The 26,965-nt window shown below is 43.1% G+C and overlaps 1 protein-coding gene across 4 annotated transcripts in view; it reads right to left on the bottom strand.

Annotated features, from left to right (window-relative positions):
* Positions 1-26,965, bottom strand: part of Plcb4 (phospholipase C beta 4) — a 139,775-nt gene that overhangs the window by 70,649 nt on the left and 42,161 nt on the right. For all 4 annotated transcript variants that reach the window (XM_032904285.1, XM_032904283.1, XM_032904286.1 and 1 more), the window contains exons 5-9: positions 15,012-15,091; positions 12,842-12,895; positions 7,183-7,264; positions 6,229-6,329; positions 5,533-5,590 (exon numbers count right to left, since the gene is read on the bottom strand). In XM_032904285.1, coding sequence (XP_032760176.1) covers positions 5,533-5,590; positions 6,229-6,329; positions 7,183-7,264; positions 12,842-12,895; positions 15,012-15,091 — 375 coding nt within the window. The remainder of the gene's footprint in view (positions 1-5,532; positions 5,591-6,228; positions 6,330-7,182; positions 7,265-12,841; positions 12,896-15,011; positions 15,092-26,965) is intronic.

Here is a 26,965-nt window from a genome sequence, read left to right as displayed (position 1 = left end):
CTAGACATCGCCTTGTCCTATTTAGTTAAGAGTGTGAAAGGGACAAAATCAATATCTTTTGATGGACTATCAAGATGAAGCATGCTTCTTCTGTAATATTAAAGAATTCTCGATTATGCCCTGTATATGCTCAAACGATTATACTAACAATAGCAGGCCTTGGTTCTGGAGAGAATGGTGCTGGAATCTGTGGAGAAAGAGAAACTGATGTGGACAGGGGGGTGCCAGTCATGTGGAGACATGCCGCACCCTTTAAGGATCTGATGTACCATGCAGCACACTCCAGGATTCAAGGGGGTGAGAATCCATCCTGGAGTGAGAAGAATCATTTAAAAGCATTCAGACAAATGAAACCTCAACCACTCTAGAAATCTTTCCCCCCCATAAACAACAGCACTAAAGAAGACTGATAAGGGATGGTAAGGGTTCTTTTCACAACCCAGCCTAGCTACACTCACAGCTCCCTTCTGTAGCCTCCCTAGTAAAATTAACAAAAGTCACAGTTGAGCATTTGGAACTTAAGAGGAATGGTGAAGCAAATCCATGTGGCTTAAGAAGTGCAAGGAAAAATGGGATACAGCCATGGGAGAGGAAATTGATGGGAACAGGGGGAGAAGAGAATTCAGACATACCTGGGTGTTTTACACACAGGTACATAAAAACACGGTGCTGCTTAAAATGTGCTCTGTGTGTGGCGGCAGCAGCATTACTATCACGTGGGAGATTTTAAAGAATGCAGACTCTGCGAGCTTCTCCTCAGATCTACTGAACCTGACCCTCAGGTGAAACCAGGCACTATTTCGGGGAGGGGGAAGGAGGGCTAGCATACTTTCCAGGTGATCCTGACTTGTTCATTTTGAGGTCCTGCTCTAAGACGGAAGGCGGATCTCAATTGATACAATGCTCGCCAGCCCTGTGGGCTTAATCTCCGATGCTGCACAGATCGGGTGTGGTGATATTTGCTGTAATTGCAGCACGTGGAAAGCAGAGGCAGGAGGATCTGGAAATGAAGGGCATCTTGTGCTCTGTAGTGAGTTGGAGGCCAGCCACAGGAGACCCTCTCTCAAAAAAAAAAAAAAAGAAGAAAAAAAGAAAAGCAAAAAGCATTGCCTTATCCTGTAACCGCATGCATTTTTAATACACTTGTATATCCACGACAACAAAAGCGAAGCAAAACAAAACAAAAAAGCCCAAATACCTAAGTTCTGGAAGGTAGGAATAATCATTTGACCAGTGCAGCTAAATAAGCCTTTACCTGTTAAAATGAAATGAGAGGACATCATACTCATAAGACCATCCATACAGCAGACTGGATGGCCAGGGAACACAGCGCATATTAGCATTGGCTACCTAACGGTTACAGTCTTAGCAAAAGAGCTTTAAGTGTACACAAAAGTAAAACTCCAATTTGACATGCTCGGCCAAATAATAGAATCTTTTCTTTCCCCCCAAATTTTCACATTTTAAAAGGCATGGTCTTTTACAGCATGGTCCCTCTGAATAATTGAGAGGCGGGAAAACGAAAGGTAAGGTTTGCATCACTGCATCCCAGTAAGGAACAATGCTAGATACAGCACATCATACTATATTCAGCTAACCTCAGACTAACGGGTACAGAAGAGTTCAAGTTAGAAACAAGCACAGTGGGGAAGGTTCTTCACAGCTCGGAGAGAACATCAGCTTACAATCAGATAAACAACACGCCCAGGGTATTCACTTCTTGGTACCCTGTGCTTTGCAAAATGAGCTTCTAAATAGCCGTTGAGAGTAGGTCATGGAAAACTGTGGCCACATAAATGAGATCTGTTACGGACAGTCTCCACACCTCTGTCCTTAGCCTTACAGAGAAAAGGTGTCAATGACCTCATTACACTGCACTGGGAGAGATAGATGTGATATAATATAATGATATACTATATTAATGACACCGTTTCAAAAATGATATAGAAAGTGAAAATAAAAATCAGCAAGGATACGTGCACTCATAGAATGAAATACTCTCCCCTCTTTCTCTTTCCTCTCCCTTTTTTTCATCAAAAAATAAAGATATCATAAAGAGAAAGAGATTTGGGACACTTTCTTACATAATTCCAACTATAAAGGGGGAAAATGAAAAAAAAAAACAAAACAGCTTCAATGCTACTGTGATCAGAGGATGTGGTGATATGGGGCGGGGTTGTAGATAACAAGTGGTCAGAAATAAATCTGTTTTCCTTACTCTCACCATATGAGACCCAGTTCCTCTTTCTTATTTTGCTTTTGTCCTGCCCTCCATTCTATAAGCCCTTAGTTATGAGTGCAAGTGAAACAGAAATGGAGGTGATACTGAAATCAATGTAGCTCATTAGCAACTGGGAAAAGAATCTGAAACCACTAACTCCAGAGATGGCGATTAGTCCTGGGAATTACAGCTAAGCCTGGAGTAGAGCCCGACACTGGCAGCTCCCAGCACATACTTCCATTGGCTCTTCTTGACTTCTGCCTGCTAGTTCATGATTTGGGCAAAGAAAGATTCCCTTTACCCACCAGATAGAACCCAGAGACAGAGTGTTAGTGAAAGTTTGGATGTGAGTAGTGAACTTGTCTGACTAAATTCTTCACGGAGAATACTGTATTGTATGTATGTATATATGTATGTATGTATGTATGCGTGCATATTGTTCAACTTCTCTCCGACTCCACTAAGCACTTCAAGGAAGAATCCTATTAGCCTAGACAGTGCTGCCTAAACTTCCATGTGTACAAGTTAGCTGGGCAGCTTGTCAGTGACAGATACCAGCTTGGTGCATCTGCATTGTTAACAGGCTACTAGAGGATGCTAATGCTATCTGTCTAGGGAATCAGACTCTGGTGATCTATGACCAAGAGGCCCTGGAAAGCAGGAGAGAAATGAAACCAAAGCTATCACTAAGGGAAGGGGCCACATAACCTACATGGTCGGTAACCAAGGAAAGGACTAAATCTTTCTGTCCCTCCCACCTCTTGATGGTAGAAGTTAGTATACTAAACAGGTATTTACAAAGAAGGGGCAAGATTTACAGGCTGGAAGGTGGTGGGAGCCAGCGTGTCACTGGCTAACAGTCAATTCTAGGTAATTAACCTTGTTGTATATGCACCTTTTGATTTCTGTTGTTGCTACAACTGGTTCTCTAGTTAACTGGATGGGTGTCCAAGCTGACTGTTTCTGCCATGGAGGTGTAACAGTCTGCCCTAAAATCTGCAGATATGGAGGCCAGGGCCTTGTCCTTCCAAGTGTCCCTGGTTCTCTCTTCTCTTGTCGCATGATGCTGGGTCCCATGCAGCAGTGAAACTGCCTATTAAGGCTATGAGGCTGGGATGCTTGGAAAACATTGAGGTCTTATTATTCTTCAGGGTCGCAGACCTTTATGTTCCAATCCCGCTTGCTTTCCTGATGAGCTCTGTCTCCTTGCCTCACAAGATGTGAAGTTGCCCTGCCTAAAGCTGTCTTGATTCTGGAGAAATTAACAAGATAAAAGGAGAACTTCACATAGAATGTGCAAGACGCTGGCAGCGGGTGGAGGAGAAGTAATGCTGTAGGGGGAAAGAGATATTTGGAGATGATGCTTTGATCGAAATCCCAGGGCATGAACTTAAAGGCATATACTACAATGTACAGAAATCTAGAAACGTACCAACTCCACGGGTCTCAGCCACAGTCAAAGTGTCTCCTTGCTTAAGGAGAAGCTACATGGCAGGGGTAAATATGAAGAACACAGGGATGGATGACTGTTCATAGGACCCGTGATGGGAAAGGCCTGCCTTGGAATAAAGAACGTGGATGGCAAAGCCAGAAAAGTATGTTTTCTTTAAATACTCCAACGTAAAAATAAAAGCTTACAGGTTTTACAAGTTAAAAAAAATTAAAAAGTCTTTAATACTATGAAATTTGTTATTAGGTAGACAAAGGAAAGCTCTCTGTAAGAGGAAACGAAGCCTTCGAGAGCCTGCGAGAGGCAGCACCTATCCTTCGGACTCCAGAACTGGTCCCGAACCACAGCGCGAAATGCAGGAGGAAGCATGAGCTTTGTAGATGGCTGTCTCGGGAACTGATGGCGTGGTAAAGCCTTCTCTCTGGTCCCAAAGCATCTTCTTCCTGGAAAGCTAGATTCCTGCCCATCTCGCCAGATTTAAGATGCTCAGTGCACCAAGGTCCAGGAAAAGGGGAAGGGAAACAAAACAAGCAACGGAGAACAGAGAGGAAGAAAGTGAGAACTGTGCAGAAGAATGTGGATGCGATCTGGGTAAAGACTGAGCACACAGTGTTCGACGCCCATGGGGCAGTGCACCGGAAAGACTTAAGACCGTTTTGACTAAAATAAATACAGTATTGCCCTCAACGGAGCCCTTAAAGGTAGAGACATCTGGGTGGATATATGGAGTGCATTTGTGCTCGTGTTAACAGTTTCTGATGTGTTGCCTTATAAACTGGAAGCCAGTGAGCTGCACAGATCATGAAGAGAAGACCTTTGCCAAAGGTGTCATTTGTTCCTGTAAGGCTGTAAGCTGGAGACTCCGTTCTCTTTTCTAAGGCACCAGGTGGTGTCTAACATGACGCTTCCTTTGCCGTCTCTCTGCTGAGGATGGAACTGAGGGCTTTACGTATGCTATGTATGTCCTGCCCCATTAATCTCTCCTACCACCCTTCTCTTTAGATTCCGTGGTTAGAACTTAAATGCTTTCCAAACAAGACTGCACTGTCTACTCCATACTTAAATTTTTCTACCTTTTTACGTGTTTTGGGGAAAAAGTGAATTTTTCTTTTCAGATTAAAAAGAGCCTCTGTGGATTTTGCTAAAAAAAGAGTTTTTGCACACGAAAAGAAAAGTTTTTGCTCATTTTAGTTATAATAATGAAAGTTTTGACCTTTACTTGTTCTGGAATACCTTCCTTGTACTTAAGTAAATCTTGCTAGCCAGTTTTAGTTGCTAAATGAATCGTGTTCTAAATTCAGCTCTGAGCTTGTTTTGAAAATAACATGTAAAAATTTAACCTGCAATCTAGTTGGCCTAACACTATAGTTTTACCTAGGAGTGAAAGTGTCAAATATTCAATTTAAACCTATGTATTTTTCTTACATGCAATCCATTAAAACGCAAAAATACAGGTTTCTAGTTCATGCAAAGGTATGAGGAAAAGTTAGCAATGGAGAATCCAAATACAGTGTCATAAACTCAATCCATTCTCTATTCAAAAGATCAACAGAATCAAACTACCTTAAAAACCATCTTGCAAAATCAGACACATTCAATTGAAAATACATTACAAATTTCACACATACACACAGAACCAGAGCGTGAGACCAACAGGAGGTGGTGTGCAAAGCCAGCCCGGAGGAAGCACGTGGACACACAGACAGCAGCTGATTTTTGCACCTGGTCAAGCCATCATGGAAAGATCAGCAGGTCAGAAGCAAAGCCAGGAGGGGGTGTGTGACGCAAGCATGCAGTGAGGACACTGGGGAGGCAAGCCACTGCACACAGACTTATGGAGTTAATGTATGAAAAAGCTTACTTCGTTTAGAAAGCTCACTAATTGGTCTACCGTTAAATAATCAGTTTTGTCTCCATTGCTGAAAAGAAATGTATTAGAAAAAGTAAGTTTTTGTATATGATGCTATAGCAGGTACGATTTACATGTTGACATTTGTTGATAATCCTAAACTCCTTTTCTAACCTGAATACTTGGAGTAGTCAGAGACTGTAGTGGAGGGGGTGAGGGGTGGATGCGAGGAACTCAAGAACAATGACAGCAGCAAGGTAACATTCCCACTAGGTCACAGAAGTTGACGGCTATATATGCAATTCTTTAGCATTATCAAGGGACATTCCTCCAAAACCAACATGTAAGTCATCCATTTGAAATAACGGGAATGAATGAACTTCTCAACAATGTATTCACATTCCAAACCGAGTCTAGTTAGTTCACATACTGGGTTAATACCTAAAGGAGCGGGTTAAAATTGTAGGTAGTTAGTAAAGCCAATGCCGGGGAGGGAAACGTTCCAAGTGCTGTAATTAATCTCTGTCAAGGTTTCTAAAAAACTCAGAGTGGGATTCTACGCCAAGAAATTGAGGGGTGAAAAACGTAACCCTGACTAGGCCTAGCACTAGCAACATAGGTTAAACATTACAGCAAAAATAGTTTCAATTGTTAAAGGGACAAAGATAGTAAGTACTATATAACACTTCCTCATAAACTAGAACTTACATTTTTTTAAAAAGATCTTCTATATCTGTCCGAGGACAAATCTTTTGTGTCAGTTCATAGAACTTTTCATAGGTAAATGCAGCAGGCTCAATTTCATCATTCTGTGAAGAACAAAAGGACAGGCATTAAAAAAAACATCTTCTTGGAGAGTTGCAATTGACAAAGTCCTGGGCACACAGGTAACCACAGCATGTGAAATGTGGTGTCCCTGGTTGTCATGATGGAATGGGTGATACATGAGACACTTGGTGACACCTGCCTCCAGCACAGCTTTCTCTGGGAAATCCCTCATTGACCAAATACACAAACATTTTTAAAATCTCTCCTTGAGGAAGGAAAGTGAGTGCTCCAATAGAGGATATGGGATAATCAGACCCAATGTTTAATTACACTTATTTTGTGACTTTTTAGAGGATCATAAGGGACTGGAGCAACCAATAATTTACCTGTCACACTGCAATGTAACTTTCAAACAGGACTTAAAAAGAGTCAGAGGCATAAGTCTTTCTTGCAGTGTAAAAATTAATTTTAATGACTTGAATATGAAGGGTCATGAGCATAAATGGATGGGAGAGAAAGGAATCCTTCACGAAACCGTGCAAGGCTTTCTTGAGGAACTGAATTTATTAGTTAATAATTCATGCTGATGCTATGCTTGGTTAAGGCAGCATGACTGGGTATTCTAAAACAGGCTCCATAAACTGTACAGAGAACAGCTGCCTGTCCTTTCTTTTTCTCACCTTAATAAAGTTGACAAAAGTCATTTTGAAGCAAACTAGTTGGATTTTTAAAACACTTCTCAAGTGATTGGTGAAAGAAAAGGAAGAAAACTAGCTGTCCTCTATGTCACTGACAAACTGAGGGCAGCTTAACACAGTCACCAGGCTTACATATGCCCGCATGAATGAACAACCGTGAACACAGATTTAGAAGTGTACTTAAGTCAGTCAATACCTTTCCACTGGGGAGACCTAATTCCTTGAGTGCTTGAAAGATCACCTTTTCTGTTTTCCCTGATGCGAAGGTTCTAGTAATACTGGAGCAGGAGAGAAAGAAAAAGACTGAGTTAGTGCTCACCCTGCTTTCTCTGACGCAGCAATACAAATACCTTAGAGATGGCGGGCTAAAGGGGAGGAAAATAATAAAGCTACCTCTTGTTTGACGGGGCTTTTCAATTCCCAAGCTTCCCTCTGGTTACCAGGGTCAAGTCTGTCACTGGTGAGAATCACTTCTAACTTAAGAGGTCCCATTAGGTGCTTGTCACCAAGTGGGTGTTGGACAAATGCAATGATACATTCGAATCCTGAGAAATGGCGTTCTTCAGAAAAACTGACATGGTGGATGGTGCAGTGGTTCTAAGGGTTGGTGAGTGAGGCCCACACTCAGGGAAAGCAGTAGCCACATAGAACTCAGACTTGGCCTGTGACTCTTCCTCTTGGCTTGTGTGTTTTCCAGTGACCCAGTACCAGACATTTTTTAACTGTTTTTATCTAAGCACTTTTAAGACACCCTGCCATGCTAGACAGCTAATGGCCTGGGACTTTACTGTGAAAGTGATGGGGAAGGACCCAGTTAATGATTTCATCAGACTCTTGGTACTTCCTAGGACATAGTGTTTCTGAGTAGCTTTTTAACTAGTTAGTACAGGGAGCATCGATGCTAGTCACATTTGATTTGTAATGCCTTAACGGTCAAACTTCCTTACGTAAAAAAAAGGAAGAGAGCACACCCCCCCCAACCCCAATGAGAACTATGTTGAAAACACTTAGAATGAAAATTGCTGAGTGGCAGAGATCAGAGGACATTTGGTATCCAGACACCACGCACACAGCTCTCAGTCTTGCTTTGTCTACGCGGGTGACTTATTCACTCCCTGATGAGAAGCCCGGGTTATGAGTTACTGTGATTATTGAAAAGCTGAACTCTGAGAGCTGGACTTCACTTAAAGGTGAAGGTGGCTTTCACCTGTGAAATGTGGCTTTTCAATGGAGCTTTAGCGTCTCACATCCTATTTTCGCATAGTACGCTCCGCATTTCTGTTCGGTCAACGTAAGCACTGAGAGCCAGCTTCTCTTGGTGACTGTGAGAAGGAGCCACTTCAGCTGCAGGATACAGCTTATCAAAACAGACCCAGAGGAAGGAGATTTACATAAATGCATTATGATGCGTCCATTTAAACCATTATTGTTTTATAGTAGGCCATGAAGACGTCGAGAAGTACATTCAAGTGTCCTTGAGACAGTTCCATTCAAGTATAAGGGAGCCCGACAGTGGCACCCAGGTGTGTAGTCAGACCAAGCACATGGATAATGGGATTCTAGCATAGAGGTGTTATGACTATATTTTTCTCAAGTTTTGAGAGCTAAGTTCAACTTTTAGACACTGACTTGGGGTAGATGCCATTTAACATTTCAATTTAATGGCAATTGGCAGTGTGTCTTTCTTTACAAAATGACGCAACGAGAAAATAACCGTGGCTCCACAGCAAGGTGAGGTATCTGTAATCAGGAGGGAAAACTGGACGCAACAATCTCAGGGCTCTCCTAGACAACTCAAGGCTGCTGGGTTAAAAGGCCTGGTTATAACACGATGAAAACTAACCGCCATGGCCATGAGGCAGCAGATATAGAGCCCGAGCCATCTGCCTAAATCAGAACCAAGGCACCATGGGAAGTGAGTCAAGTAAAGAAAGCGGTCTTTTGGTGAGTGCTTGGCTGTGTGCCAAGAAGCAGAACTAAGATCAAGAAGGTCAAGGAGCAAGGAGATGGGGGAGAGAGAGGAGAGAGGTGCTGACTTCTCAAACATGAGGAGGGTTGGGCTGGACAGCCTAAAGACACATTTGCTCATTGTACGTAAAAAGAGAACTTCAGAATGGAAAATAGCCACAAGGGCATTAATCAGACTATTTCCCTAGAGCAATGTCTGTTTCCTTTGCTCCAGACATCTTTCCAAATCATTATTGAGTCTGAAAATTTTATCTACTGTGATCTGGAGGCTAGAGAGGGAATGCTCATTCTCTGGTTTCTAGCACTTTAACCAGAGTCTTGAGAACAGTATGCTGATAAAGAGACTGTGTTATCATCATAACCTCTATATAAGACGTTCTCAACTTTCCTAATGATCTGACCCTTTAAGTTCCTTATGCTGTGGTGACCCCCAACCACAAAATCATTTTTATGCTACTTCATAACTGTAATTTAGCTACAGTTATAGATTGTAGTATAAATATTTTTGGAGGTTTGCTAAAGAGGTTGCAACCCAAAGGTTGAGAACCAATGCTCTATATAATTCCCTGACCAAAGACATCTGCTTAATGCTTCAAGGTATCAGGTGCTCAGTAAGGGTTTATTTATTTATTTATTTAGTTTTTATTTTTAAAGACAGGATCTATAGCCTAGAATGGCAATGAACTCCCTACAAACTTGCCATTCTGGGATTAAGGGTGGGTACAATCAAACCTGGACTTACGGAAACCAAGGACTTGGATACACTAGGCAAGCCCCCCACCAAATAAGCTACACCCCAAGCTTCTCAATGAGATTTTTATCCAATCAATATAAACTGTGGCTCCTTTCCTTAAAGAAATTTACAAAAGCAAGCATACTGAGGTTGTACTCAGTCCTACCACAGGGCTGGCTAAGTTCCGTATTCCAGGCTACCTTACAAATGACTAGAGAAAGTGAGCCTAGAAGGCAAGGGAGTCCACCTCTTTGCCCATAGGTGTTCTTCGATGCTTCTGAGAGTCTGAACACTGACTTCTGACACCGTCACAGGAGACTCCTAAAGTGAAGGAGCAGAGTACAGCCCTCTGTAGGGTGCTGCAGCCTCAGGACCAGAACAGACGGATCGTGCAGACCAGGCTGCCAGTATTATTACACGGAGGCTCTTGGCCTCTACTTTAGTAGTCCCTCTAGTCGCTGCTCAAAACCAAGTAGATCTCCACCACCCAACCCTCTAGCTGTAGGTAGTGCTGCATGTGGCAAGTGTGTGAGACATGAAAATGCCTTTCAGAGAACGGACTAAGTGGAGGACGAGCTGGTGAACTTGAGGGAAAGGCAGACCGCGTAAGGCAATTTACATAAAGAGCAAAGAGAGGGGGGAGGCAAGGAGCGAGGCTCCCCTCAGCAGTCATCCCTGCCATTTCCTGGGTATTATATTTAGGTTTAATGTTCAACAGCAGAAGCCTTTCGCAAGCTGAGCAATGACTATGAAGCCGGATCCCTTTTTTAACACAATGTGTATTATATTAATAGTTTCCATTTTAAAACCCTAAAATGTTGACGAAGAAATGACATTTTTAAAAGTGTTTACCCTTCACATCCATTAAAACATTGAGAACAATTTCTACCTAATCCTTGGCAGACCATCTACCGGGAGAGTTATCCCCCTTTCGTTGGCTTGGGATCAATTTTACATCAGTTCTAATGAACTGCCCCAAGTCACAGATGTCTTGTGTTAAGGACCTATTATTAATAATGACATCGTGCATTCAACACACACACACACACACACACACACACACACACACACACACACACACACACACACACACACATCCATGACAATGCCAAAATATCTAGGCCATTTCTAGAACAGTTGTAATGATTTTGTATGTGAACATGCTGTACGGGGATCCACAGAACCTCAACAGGCCTCCAGCTCTGTGGTATGACAGCACGGTTTTGAGAAGGGAGACTAGTGAAACCAGAACTACTGGTTAGAAGTTCTTGGATCATAATATTGTGTTGCACTAAGTCCATTTTCCAAATCTTATGGAAAAAAATAAATGAAGCATAATATAGTTCCACTCCAAACACTGCCACACATACTCTGTCCCCCACACCAACAAACCTACCTAAGTATGGGCATACACTGTCTACATGACAAGAGTCCTAGGGTGGTTTGGGTAAGATAAGATAAGGATCTTATCTTTCAATAAGATAAGGATCATTCTGAAATGTCTTTGGGAACAACTACCAATCAGGCCACCCAGAGGGTTTTTTTTCCTAAGATTTATTTATTATCTACAAGTCCACTGTAGCTGTCTTCAGATACATCAGAAGAGGGCATCAGATCCCGTTACAGATGGTTGTGAGCCACCATGTGGTTGCTGGGATTTGAACTCAGGACCTCTGGAAGAGCAGTCAGTGCTCCTAACCACTGAGTCATCTCCAGCCACCTTTTTCTTCCCCCAGAGGGGTTTTAATAAGCGTCTAAACCTGACTTGTTAAGAAAAAATATTATTGAAAACCTCCCCTCCCTTGAGCAGTAACAAGGCAGCAAAGAATCGTACATGTGGATTTGTTCAACGTCACAATAACTGCATGTGATCTGTGACCTGGTAGGTGAGCGTGAAGGTTGAATAAAAGGGATACTGCACAGCGTCATTCTTACACCATCAACATATTCCAGTCTCTCATAAGTAAGTATCGCAGACACGTCAGCTTAGGTTCACAAGCCCCACGAACCAAGAAATGGGCCAAAATGATGGTGTCTAGGATGATTCTGGTCTGTGTGACGGTGTGAAGGGGTATGGAGACATTTGCATAGGGGCACAGAATCGAGGCTCTGGTATAGAATGGAGTATGTAAATGGAGAAGCAGGATAAGAAATCTGGAAAGGGCCAGGTCCCGCAGCTCAATGACATCCACCCATTCAAATGCTCTGCTCTTGTGACTTGTTTGTCTTGCGTGTTAGAGATGGGTCAGTCCAGGACAGCACTCTTCTGTGCTTTGTGGCTTTGCAAGTCTGTGCCTTTACTGAAGTCCCTCTCCAGAGTCAATGTCAACATGAACTTGAGTAGAGAAATCTGGGAAGAGGGGCTTGGGATGCAGGGAGTCTGTGTTTGCTCCAGGTTAAGTCACATTAACTCCTGGCTTCATGTGGACAGATGATGTTCTGGGTCTGAGCCAGGCTTCTTTGACGTCCATGAAGGCTTACATAAACATCAAACAATATGACCCTAGAGAGTTTAGTCAAGAATTCCCATAGCTACCCTTACAAGCCCTTACAGCTACACACAGACCATTAGCAGAGCCTAAACTGTGAAAGGAACTGAGAGGCAGAGAAGAGGGATACGTGGGGACTCCTCCCAGGGTGAAACGCATCAGAGCTATTAAAGAGCATATGGGCAGGAAGTTATGCATAAGCCAAAGACTGTGGTATATTACCGCAGCAGCTGAATTTAGGCAAAGCCCCACCTTCTCTGGGGCAGTGCTGGCCAGAAGGCACGGACCTGCCAGAAGACCAGTGTACTGTCACAGTAGGGATCCAGAAAGAGGGAGGGAGGGAGTTGTTGCTCAGGTGGGGGGGGCACCCGATATAAATCACGAAAGCCAGGTGATTGACAGATTAAAATTCCATGCTACAATCTTCAGACATTCTTTATCACAGTTACTGCTTCCTGTGCTGGGGGAGCTACAACTTTACTTCCATGCGTGATTTTTACAAACTGAGCCACGTAAGAGCAGAAATTAAACTTTTGGAAATACCCTGAAGGCAAAGAGCTTTTGTGGTTATGTCATAGCAGGGTGGGTCTTTGGTTTGGTTTGGGAGGCTCGGTCTTTGGTTTGATTCGGTGAAGGTGATGCTGAGAATCACATGTCTGACTTACCTCCTCACTGGGATTTTGCCACTTGTATTGGTCAGAAAGGCCAGTTTCATCCAGCTGGAAAACAAGAGCGACACTGCCTCAGAACCTACCAGCAGCAGGTCCCACAGCACCTGCTCAAGCTCACTGACAACTTCAGAGAGAAGCTTCTTTGCTCAGAACACCTATTCTAAAACTCAAATTATTACGATACGAATTTAGGGCCCTCAGGTTTTAATATACCCAGTAACATTCGAATTTAAGACAAGTTAACTACTATTTTAATGTGTCCTGGCAACATTTGACTACATATTTACAGCGAAATAGCCACATCTGAAATTCAAATTGAACTGAGAGGCCTATGTTTTAAAATCTGACACCATTAGGGGAATTAGACCTTGGACATTTGCACTGAGCAAAACACATTTGTCTATGCTTGTGCTGTTCTGCTCTTCATTAAAATGTACAGGTAATAAACGAAACTGTCTAGCCTTAGGCCAAGGACCAACGGGGATTTGCCAGTCCCAGCGTCCAAAGTTAGGGTGGACAATGAGTGGGAGCCTTCCTTCATCTTCAACCCCAGAGAAAGGCTCAGAATGCTAGGTAACTCTGCCTTGCCCAAGCTCTCAGGGCATGTGGGGAACCAGAACATTCCAGAACACACTGGAATAATCAAAATTGTTCTCAGCTAATGACTCTTAGTCCTACCATTTCTAGTCACTAACAGCCTAACAATTTCCAAATTATCATGGCTCTGGGAAAGTTTCTATCTTAAGTTCCAGAAGCACAAGTTGCTACTTTGTTTGGGAGGTGTTTTAGGGCCAAAAGGAGGGAGGGAGGCAGAATGGGCAGGGAGCTGGGTTAAGCAAACTTGTGTTTCAACTATTTTACTGGTTTTTATAGGATATATACCACTCTTGAGGAAATACGGGCTGGCGCTGTTACCCCATTTGAATCTGTTATGGAAATAGGAGTATAATCTCCCAGGCATGGAGACTTCCATTTAGCGGAGACTCATCCTCTGGACAAGTAAGCAGCCTGTGGCTGCGTGAACAGTGGCTCCTTTGCCCAAAGAGCTGGTGTCTGCATATTGATCATTCGAGTGTAAGTATGATCCATTGACCCAATACCCAAAGTCACCCACATTCACTAGGTTCCCTTTGAGAACGGATGCACAATGACCCGGCGGAAGGAAATGAAGCGAAACAGCAAATAGGAAGCCTTCACAACTCCCTTCCACCAAGGATGCCAGACACTAGGCCAGGCGCTTTCTGACTGCATCCACATGGGAATCTGGTTTGAAAATGGGGACTGTGAGGCTATGGATCTGCTCAAAGTGTCAGACGAGGATTGACAGCCCGGAGTCCATACAGTTGGTACCTGCTGGCCATCCACGATGAAAGAGCAGCGAGTGCCTAAGGAACTGGCTTGCTGGCCCACTGAGCAGGGTGACGGACCACTGGACCACTCTCCTGGTGCTAGGGTCTCACTGTCAGAGAGGGGAGCTTACTTCCACAAGCTTATCTGCATCTTCATCACATGCTCGTCTTGGTACCTCACAGCTATGTGTCATCTGCTGTCACTATGAAGCCACAGTTCAATCTTGCAGCCGCACACAATTAACAGACCACTGCTTTTCTGTGATTTCTACTTGAGAACCATGCATTTGACCCAGAAATGTATCTGAACAGGGTGACTGACAGTGTAGTAAGCCACTTGGGACTCCAGGAACCTGCACTAAAAGCTTCAGATCCCGACTGAACCACTGACTGAAATTTCTAAAGAAATGTCAAAGAACCCTGACCACATATTAAACAGGAAGCAGTGTTCTTGGGGCGCAGGACTTTGTGTTTTACTTATGCAGTGGATGCTTTTCTAAAGGCTTCTCTTGACTGTATCTCTAAATTGTCAGTTTCTTGCAGTGGAGACCTGAGGTATCCTAGAACTCATCCTACAGGCAAGGCATGCAAAGCTATCCATGGAGTTTAGGAGACAAAACAATACTTGATACCTTTTGTCTGTTCCAGGTCTTGTGATGAGGACATCACACGTGCCTTGCTATGTGGTTTAAATGCAGGTGGAAGTTGGTCAAAGGTGGACACTGGCCTGATCTACATGACACAGTGCTCCCCTCCTAGTCAGAACGCTTACTCAGTAACTCCTTAGAACAAAAGGCATTGCAAACAAAACTCACTGTTTCTTGAGGCATGTCATCGGGCTGACGTTGTTTGCCCTGAAGTTGTGAATGATTGATCTCAGGCCTTCTACCCATTGCTGAAAAAGGAAGAAAAAGGAAAAAAAATGTCCACAGTGAGCAGTCTTCTGTAGCCAGGTACAGGGTTTTTTTTTTTTTTTTTTTTTTTATTAGACAGCCCATCTCCTCTGTGTAATAAAACTGCAGACTCTTCTTCTACGCCTTCCTGCCACACAGGCTTCTACATCTTACACGCATGTATTTTATTCTTTAATACGCAGCTTTCATTTTTCCCATTAAGTTAAATGTGACACCTGCAATGCCCTGAAAGACTGGGTTGCCTCTAAGGGAGGCCACCCACCGGCTGGCCTGCTAAGCTTCCTACTTGTGGCCTGTTTAAATGGAAGCCTTATTATCATACTTGCTCAGCCTTTTGTAAGCCATGCTGTGCAGTACACGCTGATACATTTACCTCTTCCATTTCAGAGGACAAACGCGACGAGGCCCCTCACTGCAGTGTCTGGCTCACTCCATCTGGCCTGCTTACATAGCTTACCTGTTTGTCTTTTCCAGCAAGGCCTTAAAAAGTAAAAGATTCCTTGACTGCTGCCCCAGTACCCAGAGCAAGCAGGGATGTGTGCACATAACTTCTGTATAAGGACTTGAACCTCAGCTTCAGCTCATACCATCACTCCATGGGTTTACAAGGAAAAGTGAAGACAGATTAAGCATGACGGAAAGGAACTTTGGGTCTGTAAAAGGGCATTTTTCTAGAAAAGGTTAGTCCATGAACTAAGGCCAACACTGCCCCTGGATCTGAGGTCTGATGCTAATGAATGCCATAAAAGAATGGCACATTGTTGACATGCTTTGCAGCAAACTGGTGCCTGGGAAGAAACAGACCTAAGGCTCTTCCCCAGTCCACTCTTTACCTCCTTGGGGTTGCAGCCACTGCCAAGAGGAGAAAGAGATTTTGGAATAAGTAGTAACACGAATCTGAACGCCACTGTTGTTGATCATAGGCTTCCTTAAATTCAAATTGAACGGAGCTAAAATCGGATGTCTCAGTTGACATTCAAGTGCTCCAAAGCCATGACGAGGACTCATGTCCTGAGACATGACCAGGCAGTGTCCTGAGAGTGCCCAGGAGAAACACTGTTGTCATCCTGGAAGTTCCTGTTATGCAGCACTGCCCAACAGCACCAGGCTTCAAATCACCAGACAAGAGATTCCATCTCTGAAAGCCCTGAGCTTTATAACGGCGTGGTTTGGGGCTTGCTATTTGATGTCTTCTCGTGTTAATTTCAGTAAAAACACTCAGAACAGAAATGTTTCCGTCTCAGGGGCTTTAGCTGATCCTGCATGTCCTGCACCCATCACCCCATCTGTGCCTCTCCCTCTGACCCTCACTGGTTTGTTTCCTGGGTCTATGTTTTCTATTATGTTAAGTATCTTGAGCAAGAATAATCACACAGGATTTACCATGTTCTGACTGGCTTACTTCTCTAGGCATAAGGTTTTCATTTAACATGTCCAATTCTGCCTTGTAAAGGTGGAATTCAAATGTATGGGCATGCCATGGCCCATCCATCCATTTCTTCTCTCCATGGACACCCGAGCTCCTTCGTTCTGGATACTGTAAATAACTGATGCAAATTATTTTGCATAAATGCCCATAGGCAGGACCACAGGACCACATGAGGATGCTTTCAACTTTTAAAGAAAATGCCATTCTGCTTTCCGTGAGAGCTCTGTCATCTTGCAAGTCTACCAACAGGGCTGAGGGTGCTAACTCCTACATCCTCCCTGGGGCCATCCTGTTGGGTGTGAGGCTAATGGCTTTTATTGCCTCGGAGAGGTCCAGACATCGCTAACAGCTTTCTGATGGAAGATGGAAGAACTCTGAGAGGCACCTTTCCTTTTGCAGCTAGCAAAGGCCATTTTCTGAGAACCGCAAATAGCATCAAAGGCTTCAACAAACAGGTGAGGTCTGGGTACAGAGAGAGAAGCAAGAAACGAAATAGCAGCTTTAAAGAATTGCTTCATTTCTCATTACCAGGCCTAGCTTCCTCTGTCAGGCTAAATATGGACGTGGCTCCCCGGAGATTATTGAATATCCTGTTACTGGCCTAACGAACCACAGCCCCGCAGTTTCCCAGGAGCAGACAGAAAAAGCACAAATAATTTGGATGGCATTAACTGGGGGTATTTTTCTCAACCTGAAGGTTTGAGATTTGTTCCAAAACACAGAACAAAGTCCACAGTTTCCTAGGGCACAGGAGTGGCTGGTACAGAGAAACAACAGTTTTAGTTGTTTCTAGAAATAATCACCAGACACTGGGGGAGGGGAGGTATTTAGGTGGGTTTTTTTGTTTGCTTGTTTGGTTTTTTTTTTACTTTTGTTTTGCTTTGTTTTTATTTTTCGTTTTGTTTTTTAAATAGCATTGGGGAAGACTCTTGTCTATTAGAATGCAAAAGTGACCTCCTTTGATATCACCACTCATGACAGAGCCCCCCATTGCCAATGCCACCGCTGTCCCCAGGGCTAGCTCAGCACTGGGAGGGAGGCTGTGATGTGGGCAAAGGGCCTTAGAGTCACAGAGCAGCTGGCTTGGGGCAGGTCCCCATGTTGGGAGGTTTCCCCCCAATGGCTTATTCCATGCTCCCTGTGCAGTGAAGGAACGCCCCTTCAGATCTGCCCCAGTTCCCCTGCTGCTGCTCAGGCCAAGAGCACAGAGCATAATGAGTGCATCTTATGGTTCTTTGCAAACGGTAGGTAGCTCAGGGGCCAGCAGGTGTCAGTAGAGTCCCAGTGATTCTTTGATTATTTCCAGATTAACCGTTTTTAATGTGGCGACTTAAGATAAACCCGTTTGAACTGCTGTTGATTAACTTGAATAATTTAGCAGCATGACACCCTTAGAGGTGTATCTCTGAGCCATTGGACGACAGATACGCCTTGGTGGGGTCTTAGGCTTGCCCCAAGTGGGCACTTTCTGGTCCTGCTGTTCTGAGTGGACACACAACAGGGGCACCGGGCAACTACAGCAAAACAGGAAATAGCACTTGAATATAGAGAGGCCTGGCTTCCCCACTAAAGTCTCACCTTTCTTTTATATTTTAGTTGTATTTATTTTATTTGTGCTGAATATTGAAGCCAAAGCCAGGAGCATATTAAATATACATATTAGCACTGATAACCACTTTATTCTCTTACTCTTTAATCCCTTCTAATACATTATAAATTAACTTGACCTATTGTATCCCTTCTCAGGAAAATGGAATCCTTGAGGAGTCTTGTGTAGGATTTCCCGGGCATTTGGGAGAGGAAGAGGGGACACTGGGCCTGGCTTCTATCACTCCTTGACCTGATTTTCTTCATGCAGACAGCCAGACATCAAGCATCCAGCTCCTGGCAAATGTCTGGGCCTTCCTCATTATGCGTCTGGCTGCTATAGAACTCTGGAAAACACTGTCACAAACAAGAGAACCCCTCCTCATTCAGAGGATACAGAAACACACTGGACTAAACCCACAGGAATTTAGACTGAGTAGATACAGAAACGATTTTCCTTTAAAACAATGCTTCTCAGCCTTCCTGATGCTGCAGTCCTTTAACACAGTTCCTCATGTTGTGATCACCCCAACCATAAAATTATTTCATTGCTACTTCAGAACTGTTATTAATCATAATGTAAATGTCTGTGTTTGTCTACTTAATCCTGTGAAAGGGTTGCTCGACCCCCAAAAGGGTCATGACACACAGGTTGAGAGCCACTATTTTACAAGGTGGTTACCTCAAGTTCAAGGTCAGATGGATCCACAAAGCTCCAGGACAGCCTGTGGTTTAGCTTCCTCCTCCCTTTTCCATGTCCCAGATCCCAGTCCAGCTCCTTCTAGAGTCATTACCCCAAACCTCCTCATTCACCAGAGGAAACCACCCACAGAATTTCACTTCATTCCTCTGTCCCTGCCTTATATACTGTGGGGGGTCCCACAGACTTGCTAGTTAAAGTAGCCAGGAGTGCCAGCCTGGGTTAAACCTTAAGAGCCTCCCACCCCTGGTTCCCCTCTCTTCCTCCTTTCTTCCTTCTTTCCCCTTCCCTCTCCTTTCATTCCCTCCTTTCAGGAACAGCAGCAAGATAACTTGGAAGTTACTTAAACGTAAATGATCATGATCATGTCCAACCTCTTGACTCAGTACACAGGCATGAGGACTCAGAGGATGGAGAACGGAAATCTATTTCTTTTTAATTTGTGGGGGAGAGAGCGTGTAGCCTATGGTTTCATAAATGGGAGGTGGGGGCTTTGCCACTGACCTACAGCCTCATCCCTCAGCAATGTGTTTCTCTCTCTCTCTCTCTCTCTCTCTCTCTCTCTCTCTCTCTCTCTCTCTCTCTCTCTCTCTCTCCTAGCCAAGGGGCAGCAGAGAACTTGTTAGAAATAGAGATTCAGGTGTCTTCTCATACCCCCTGGATCAGCCAGGTGAGTCTTGCATATTCATTTGAAATACACGATGCATCTAAAAGAGTAATAATTTCTCCCAATTTGCTAGACTCCCACTGCCCCATTCAGGAAGGTCTAGCTACATTTCTTTTCTGTCTTACTCTATTTAAGCCATAATAAAATGCTATAATTGGGTAGCTTATAGACAAAATACATATAGTTCTCATATTTCTGGACACTGGGAAGACTAAGATCGAGATACCAGCAAATGAGGTGTTTGGTGAGTACCCATGCTCTGCTTCAAAGAGGCTTACTCTAACCCAATGATGCCATATGGGAGGTCCTGAAAATTAGAAGAGTAGGAACCAAGCAGCCAGAAGGAACTACATATTAACTTGGGCTCTTCTCTGTTTATCTTTGTCCTGTTCCTTGTCAACCATGAGATGAAGAACTTCCTCTGTCATGTGCTCCTGCCATGGTGTTCTGCCCAAGCATACACATCTTAGCTACTACGTCTCTATTGTTGTCATAAAATGCCATGGTGAAAGCAATTTAAGGGAGAAAGAGTGTATTCTGGCTTAAAACTCAAACTATCTTCCATCATGGTGGGGAGGTCTAAATGGGATGAGACTGAGGGCCCCATTCCCCCTGTCAAGAAGCAGAAGGGAATGAATGCTTGCTAATGGTGAGCTCATTTTCTCTATTTTATTCAGCCCTGGATCCCCTGACTATGGAATGGTCCTACCCACAATTAAGATGGAACCCTACTTTAATTAATGTCAAGCTAATATTCCACAGACATGCCGAGAAGTTCAGCTTGCAAGTTCTAGAGTCTATGTCACTAACCATCATAGGGGCCATGCACCCAAAGGATTGAACCTTCTAAAACCTTGTGACAATTAACCCTCCTTTTAGGCTGTTTCCTCATGTATTTCACAGTCATGGATGGGAAGACTAGTGAGTATATGAGTAATTTTGGAGCAGGTTTTTCCAGCTGGTAATTTAAGTGTCTCTTAGGTCCTTATCCTGAACGAAAAGAATCAGTAATCCCATGAGTGGGTTTCCATTATTTTGCACTTTAACTTTGAAGGTAACTTAAATGCAAGAATCACTAATAGTACCCTTATGTAAGGGGAGAACAGGACAATAGAAAGAGATGTAATCACTACAAAATGAGCCTACATAAGGAAACTGGTGCCTTCTCCATCAGTAACTGGGGGCCTGTCTTATTTTTGTCATTCCTTTTCCTCATGAATAATTTATATATAATAACCATTTGGCTTTTGAATCAAGTCTTCCAAATGAGGAATAACTACTCTCAGAGTGAGGTCTGCCAATTGAGACATTTCTATATTTTAAATCTTCATTCCTTGGTTCTTTACAAAGCTTCTCAAGCACCCACATGTCCCACTGCATTGCTGAAACAGTTTATGGAGTTTCAGTTATTACCAAGGTTGTGCAAGCAGCCACAGGCAGCTTGGCTGAGAAGATACAACACAAACAGGGAACCCCTGGAGCTGTTGGTTTCTAGGGTCTTCTAGGCAGCAGGAGGTGGCCTAGGAGAAGCCTTTTGGAGTAAGAGCATCTCCTGCTAGAAGGAGGCTTTTGCCCTACATCAAGACAATGGCTTACTGGAATGCCTACTAGAATACCAGGTACAGAAAGCAGATAGCAGTGCACTTCTTGGGACAGTGGTAATATCGAGCCTATGACTTGGGTCACTGACTGCAGTCAACACCCTGAAGACCAAGGCTAGAGCCAGTGCAGAAGCAACGGATTCCTTCAGAAAGCAACAGTTCAAATTCTTATTTCATCATCGCCCTCAACACAGGACTCAGGTCCAAGAACTAAGAAACTGTAGAGGGTAGAGGTTAAGAGAAAACAGTAGCTGGCCACCAAATGACACACCGTCTAATGATCTGAATACTTTATATTCAGGTATGAAATTATCAAAGAATATATTAATAATAACAATCATAATAAACAAAGTAGAATAAAAAAAAATCATGTCAACTACTTTCTCTTGGCTCTACCACATACAGAACGTCCAGCATTCAGCGTATCTCCCAAGGTGTTGGCACTCCCACATGCAAACAGGCAAATGATGATAGTGTCAAAGGGAAGAATAAACCAGGCAAGGAAACGTGAAAGTCACCACCAACAAAGCGTGTGTAAAAAGAGAGTAAGACGTCAGGGTTGGACTATACTGACAGAGCTGAGACAAGGCCCACAAAAAGCATGAGATAGACAGTGGGATTCCAGAGTTGTGATAACAACTAGCAAACTACAGAGACCAGTGACCAGGAAACTACAAGGGATCTGTCTGCAACTCAAGAGAAGAAACACAGCCCAATCATAATCACATAGGCCTTTGGAAAATGACTGAAATTCTCAGAACGTATCCAAGTTTGGAAGGAGAGATGGGGGAATGGAAGAGAGTGACTGGGACCTTTTCCTTGACATGGCCTGCAAGTCTCCAAGCCATACACGCTCTTCATCCTGTTCTGTTTCCAGAGAGAAGCTGGAGAGAGTTAAAGGGGGAATGGATTCCTAGATCACCTTCTGAGCATGGAGAATGGGGCCTGGTAGGACGCAGGCTGCCTGCTAGGCACATGGGTGGCTGTGTTTGACAGAGCTGGCGAGGCTTGGGCTGTGTTTAGATACTGCTGCCCACAAATAGCATAGTCATTCAGACGGTCAAAACAGGCTGTCAGTCTTGCTTGACAACAATCTTGACAACACTGGATAGTTAGGTCAGAAAGGACCTCTAAATAGTCACTAGAGAGGAGAGGACAAAGTGCTGTTCTGGGTAATAACTCAGGCAAGTGTCACTTCAGATGCCATCTGTCCCCTGGCATTACTCAACCTTTTTTTATTTTTTATTTGCTTTGCCTAAGCCTGATTTCAGAGATATCTTGTAATGCGTCCTTTTTAATCAATAGAATCTTACTCTACTTTCCCCATATGTGCACAGACTGTTACATATTCAGCAGAAGAAAGAAAACCGCAGCTTTATCCTTTACCTCCCGACATAGATAAATGACATCTATTAATACTTCAAAGTACATGGTACACCTATATTCTTACAAAGCCCAAAAAGCATTTGAAAAAAAATTGAAGTAATCTTGTTTATTTCAGCAAACTGGCATTCATGTGGGAGTCTCTAAAATATTTGAAGAACTTTAAAACTTTGAGAAAACCAAAAAGCATCAATCTTCGCATGTCAAAAATCACCAGTTTGGTTAGAGCTATATTTGTCTCAACTGTTCATTCTACAGCATCCTCATGATGAAGAACAGGGACTTATCTAATGAATTCAAAGCCATACATGAACATGTATGTATGTGTGTATGTATGTTTGTATGTATGTATGTTTGTATGTATTGAAGCCTGCCACCAGAGTGCCCAAGCATTACTTCAGTCCAAAGTCAGTATTATTATGACCTGCAGATCATGTTACCTGCCCAGTTTCTATGTTTCCAAAAATCATTCAGGGGTCCTCTGGCTCTATCCAGCTAAGCAGTATCAACCTGTTGAGATCAAACAAGTCAGATCTATAGGGAAACCTATAAACTATGAGTATCAACATAAGAGGTGTTAGAAGTGATATAAACTACAGAGTCTTGTTATCTGAGGTTCAGTTTTCTAAGGAAAGATTCTTATCATAAATTCACCCAATAGAAGGGACTAGAGGGCACAATGACAATGGATTGAATGTTCACAGCATCAATAAATAAAATTGCTAAGACTTCATCACTGTTTTGGTACTGCTGTAATAAGGTCGGGCTGAATGAAGCCTCTGTGACATCCTGTTCTGTCTATAGAGAAGCATTTCTGAATATTTCGCTTGGTATTGTTTCAAAAGTAAAAAGCTCTTTCAAAAGTAGAAAACCCATGCTCCTCTCTGCCGAGCTTGATGTGAGAAGAGAGGAGCTCTGAATGACTAGGCTACAGACCAACAGTGTTGAGATGGTAGCTTTCTCGAAGCACATACATCCCACCGAAGACCAACCTCACTAAAGTTATTCACTTAAATGCTACATGGAAACCATCTTATGTTACAGGTAAAGGGGCTGCTCACACTTTTGTCTTTACACTGGTAAGAGACAATCATAGCTGTGAGCTGCAGCACAGCAGGGTTAGAACTTGAGATCTAGAGCCAAGCCTGGCACCGAGGGTGTACAGTGTCGCTGATGGTATGACCTAGGCGAGCTCATCTCTTGGGCCCATATCTTTAGATAAGGAAGACCATCATTAATGTTCATCCAGTTGTGATTTTGTGACACTAAATAATATTTTGAACAGTGTCTGACACACACCTAAAATGCTTGGGTCTAGAAGTGTTTGAGATTTCTTCACACTGGAATGTCTGGATTATGTGCATTTATGACATAATAAGATAATACACTGGCTTAATTACGTTTTCATTGTTATGAAAATGCACCATGGCCACTTGGGCAGGAAAGGGTTTATTTCATCTTACATTTCCAGGTAACAAACAGTCTGTCATACTGAGAGGAGAGTAAAGATAGGGACTCAAGCAGGACGGGAACCTGGAAGCAGGAACTGATGCAGAAGCCATGGAGGAACACAGACTACTGGCTTGCTCCCTTAGCTTGCTCAGGGGTGGTACCACCCAGTGGGCTTGGCATTCCTACAGCAATCATCAATCAAGAAATAACAGGCTTGCCAGAAGGCCAATGTAATGAGTGACTTTTCTAAATTAAGGTTCCTTCTACTAAAATGACTCAAGCTTGTGTCGTTAACAAAAAAAAAAAAAAAAAAAAAAAAAAAAAAACAGCCAGTACCTATGGAATGAGATATCTTGATATCTTAGGGATGGGTCCATATATTAAGCATAAAATTCATTGTTTTATATAGACTTTATACACCCTGATAATTTTCATAATATATTTACCGCACCTACACTGTGACTATTGCCTGTGACACCAGGCAGTCAGTCCCATCTCTCTTTCATGCCCATCCTACAGATATGGGGAGCATTTAAGATTTAGAATTCTGTTTTTTTTTTAAATTGTATATTTTTATTTACATTTCAAATGTTATCCCCTTTCCTGGTTTCCCGTACATAAACCCCCATCCCATTCCCTCTCCCCCTTCTTCTATGAGGGTGTTTCCCCACTCATCCACCTACCCCTTTCCACCTCCCTTCCCTGACATCACCCTATACTGGGTGGAGGTCGAGCCTTGGCAGACCAAGAGCCTCTCCTCCTATTGGTGCTCAACAAGGCCATTCTCTGTTACATATGCAGCTGGAGCTATGGGTCTGTCCATGTGTACTCTCTGGATGGTGGTTCAGTCCCGGGGAGCTCTGGTTGGTTGGTATTGTTGTTCTTATGGGGTTGCAAACCCCTTCAGCTCCTTCAATCCTTTCTCTAACTCCTCCAATGGGGACCCCGCTCTCAGTTCAATGTTTGGCCTCCAGCGTTCACTTCTGTATTTGTCCTGCTCTGGCTGTGCCTCTCAGGAGACAGCTATTATCAGGCTCCTGCCATCAAGCACTTCATGGCATCAGCAATGTCTGGATTTGGTCGTTGTGTGCATATGAACTGAATCCTGAGATGGGGCAATCTCTGGATGGCCTTTGCTTCAGTCTCCGTACTTCCTCCAAACTTTGTCTCCATATTTCTGCCTATAAACATTTTTGTTCCCCCTTTTAAGAAGAACTAAAGCATCTACACTTTGGTAATCCTTCTTGAGCTTCATGTGGTCTGTGGATTGTACCTTGGGTAATTTGAGCTTTTGCGCTAATATCCACTTATCAGTGAGTGCATACCATGTGTGGTTTTTTGTGACTGGGTTACCTCACTCACGATGATATTTTCTAGTTCCACCCATTTGCCTATGAATTTTATGAGGTCATTGTTTTTAATACAAGAGTACTCCATTGCGTAAATGTACCACATTTTCTGTATCCATTCCTCTGTTGAAGGACATCTGGGTTCTTTCCAGCTTCTGGCTATTATAAATAAGGCTGCTATGAACATAGTGGAGCTTGTGTCCTTGTTATATGTTGGAGCATCTTGTCGGTGTATGCTCAAGAGTGGTATAGCTGGGTTCTCAGGTAGTACTATGTCTAATTTTCTGAGGAATCTCCAGACTGATTTCCAGAATGGTTGTATCACCTTGCAATCCCACCAACAATGGAGGAGTGTTCCTCTTTCTCCACATCTTCGCCAGCATCTGCTGTCACCTGAGGTTTTGATCTTAGCCATTCTGACTGGTATGGGGTGATATCTCAGGATTGTTTTGATTTGCATTTCCCTGATGACTAAGGATGTTGAACATTTCTGTAGGTACTTCTCACCCATTCGATATTCCTCAGCTAAGAATTCTTTGTTTAGCTCTATAACCCATTTTAATAGGGTTATTTGATTCTCTGGAGTCTAACTTCTTTGTGTATATGAAAGTAAAGATGTTCAGCTTGTCTTATTACTAGGGGTCAGCACAACTTCTGAAAAGTATATTTTTGGCTTCCAGGGCCATATGTGTTCTTGTACCATAGTTTTTATGCTTTGTTTAAGAACAGATATCGCTCAGCCTTTTATTCTCTGGCTCTAAGGGCTGTGCTCCCAAACTCCTAAGTATGATTAAACTATTTGTTCATATGGTAAAGCTCAGGGCAGTAGAGCTATGTCAACTAACGTGAGGTGGTTTACCCATAGCTGCGTACTTGTGAGCTATCAGTTATATAAATGCATATATATATATGCACACAAGTGCATGTGTATACAAACACACACACACACACACACACACACACACACACACACACACACGTTTTCCATGGCTGTTTTTGCTAGCAGTAAAAACTGGAGCTCAATTGAAAATGAAGAAGCAATTTAAGGCTAGTGACATTTTTCCTTCCAGGAGCAAGAAGAAGTTCGAATTTCACAATATGCTTCTGTGGAAATCATTCTAGCTTATTCTCTATCTCCTGTTAGAGGCATCTCATAAATGAAAATTGAGGCAAAATAAGTGCTCTGGGAAGGACCTAGATTCTGTTCCTCAACTAGTAAATTCCAGAAATACAATGGTGGGAGGGTACCAGCGAGGAACAGTATGGCCCTCATGAACACCACTGTCTTAAAGGGAAGTGCTCTGGATGCTGGGCATTTTCTAAAGAAAAAGGAGCTAAAACTCCAAGAAAGTCTACCTCAGTGGTCACAGGGACTTGGTGACATTGATGTCCAAGACCATGTTTTAAAGACCATCATGTGAATGTACTGAAACTTCCAGTGATAGACTGTGACACATTACGCTGATAAACAACAGGAGGCCAACTGATAAAAGGGTGCACTCGGGCTGCAGGCAAGGGTGGTGGAGGCAGAATGGACTTCCTTTCCAGATGATGAAAATGTTATAGAACTATATGGCGGCGGTGGTGATTATACAACACTAAAGCGTAATAAAGAACACTCAATTTGCTCATTCTGAAACAGTGTTATGGAAAGCAAATTTCATAGCAACTTTAAGAGATGACACAG

The sequence above is a fragment of the Rattus rattus genome, chromosome 5 (genome assembly GCF_011064425.1).
Source record: "Rattus rattus isolate New Zealand chromosome 5, Rrattus_CSIRO_v1, whole genome shotgun sequence".
NCBI classification, from domain to species: Eukaryota; Metazoa; Chordata; class Mammalia; order Rodentia; family Muridae; genus Rattus; species Rattus rattus.
Note: the sequence above shows the minus strand (reverse complement) of the source record. Positions and strands in the feature narration are given on the sequence as shown.